General features: G+C 70.1%; 1 protein-coding gene across 1 annotated transcript in view; it reads left to right on the forward strand.

Annotated features, from left to right (window-relative positions):
• Positions 1-1,149, forward strand: part of MAN1B1 (mannosidase alpha class 1B member 1) — an 8,019-nt gene that overhangs the window by 5,381 nt on the left and 1,489 nt on the right. Inside the window, 2 exon segments of the mRNA XM_015572343.1 lie at positions 2-282; positions 758-795. Of these exon segments, the coding sequence (XP_015427829.1) occupies positions 2-282; positions 758-795 (319 nt within the window).

Raw genomic sequence — 1,149 nt, forward strand, 5'->3', positions numbered from 1 at the left:
TTGCTGCCCGGGGAACGGATGGTCAGGGCAGAGGGCACCAAGCCCTCTGGCTGCCCGGCGCCCTTGCTCACCCCCCTCCCCGCCTGCCCAGGAGGCTGCGGAGGAGGTGACCCGGCACGTCCACTCCCTGTCGGGCAAGAAGGACGGGCTGGTGCCCATGTTCATCAACACGCACAGCGGCCTCTTCACCCACGGGGGCGTGTTCACCCTGGGCGCCAGGGCCGACAGCTACTACGAGTACCTGCTGAAGCAGTGGATCCAGGGCCGGCGGCAGGACGCGCGGTGAGGCCGCTCCGCCGTCCCAGCCCCCGGGCGCCCGTGGGACGCAGTTCCTTTCAGCACAGCACGTGCCAGGGCAGGGCCTGGCCGCCTGAGCCGGTGCCGAGCGGGGGTCTGGGTCAGGCTGCGGGCCCAGCTCCCTCCCCGAGGAGGAGCGGGTGCAGCCCCGCGAGTCCCCTCTGGGGAGAGGGCGCCAGGACACCTGGGCTCCCTCCGCGGGTTCCCTACTGTGCAGCAGCCCTCAGGGTGTGGGGAACCCAGGCACCCCAGGGAGAGGGGAGGAGGGAGCCGCCCTCCAGGGCTCAGGCCGGTGGGAAGGGACCACCCTGTTTGGGAAGCGGAAGGCACTGCCCTGCCCCACGCTGACCCACCCCAGGCCCCACCCCCAGGCCGGCCTCAGCCCTTAGGGGTGAGCACCCCAGGGTCTGCCCCTGGAGGGGCCGTGCGCCCACCGGACTGAGGCCGGGCCTGCTCCCAGGTTGCGGGACGACTACCTAGAGGCCGTGGAGGGGATCAGTGAAAAAGGTACCCACATAACATCTGGCTGAGAAAAGCAGCAGGATTATTGACTGCCAGGGAAAAGAAATCTGGAAATACAGGTGCCCTCTTAAACGGCCAACACAAAAGGCCCGGGCTCCCGCCTCGGCGTCTGGGCCCCGAGTTAGGGCCAGGACTGAGCAGGGAGGTGGTGGCCCAGGAGTGTGAGGGCCACAGGCAGACTGGCTGCCCGGCCTGGGCTGTGCCCACAAGGGGGGGAGGGGTGACCTGAGAGGGCCACAGGGACCTGTCCCCCAGCAGCTGGGATCACTGTGGCTGGGGGCCAGGGAGAGGCCAGGTCAGGCTGCTGGGCCGCGGGGGTGGAGGCCGCGG

Source organism: Myotis davidii, unplaced genomic scaffold (assembly GCF_000327345.1).
Source record: "Myotis davidii unplaced genomic scaffold, ASM32734v1 scaffold609, whole genome shotgun sequence".
Taxonomy (NCBI): domain Eukaryota; kingdom Metazoa; phylum Chordata; class Mammalia; order Chiroptera; family Vespertilionidae; genus Myotis; species Myotis davidii.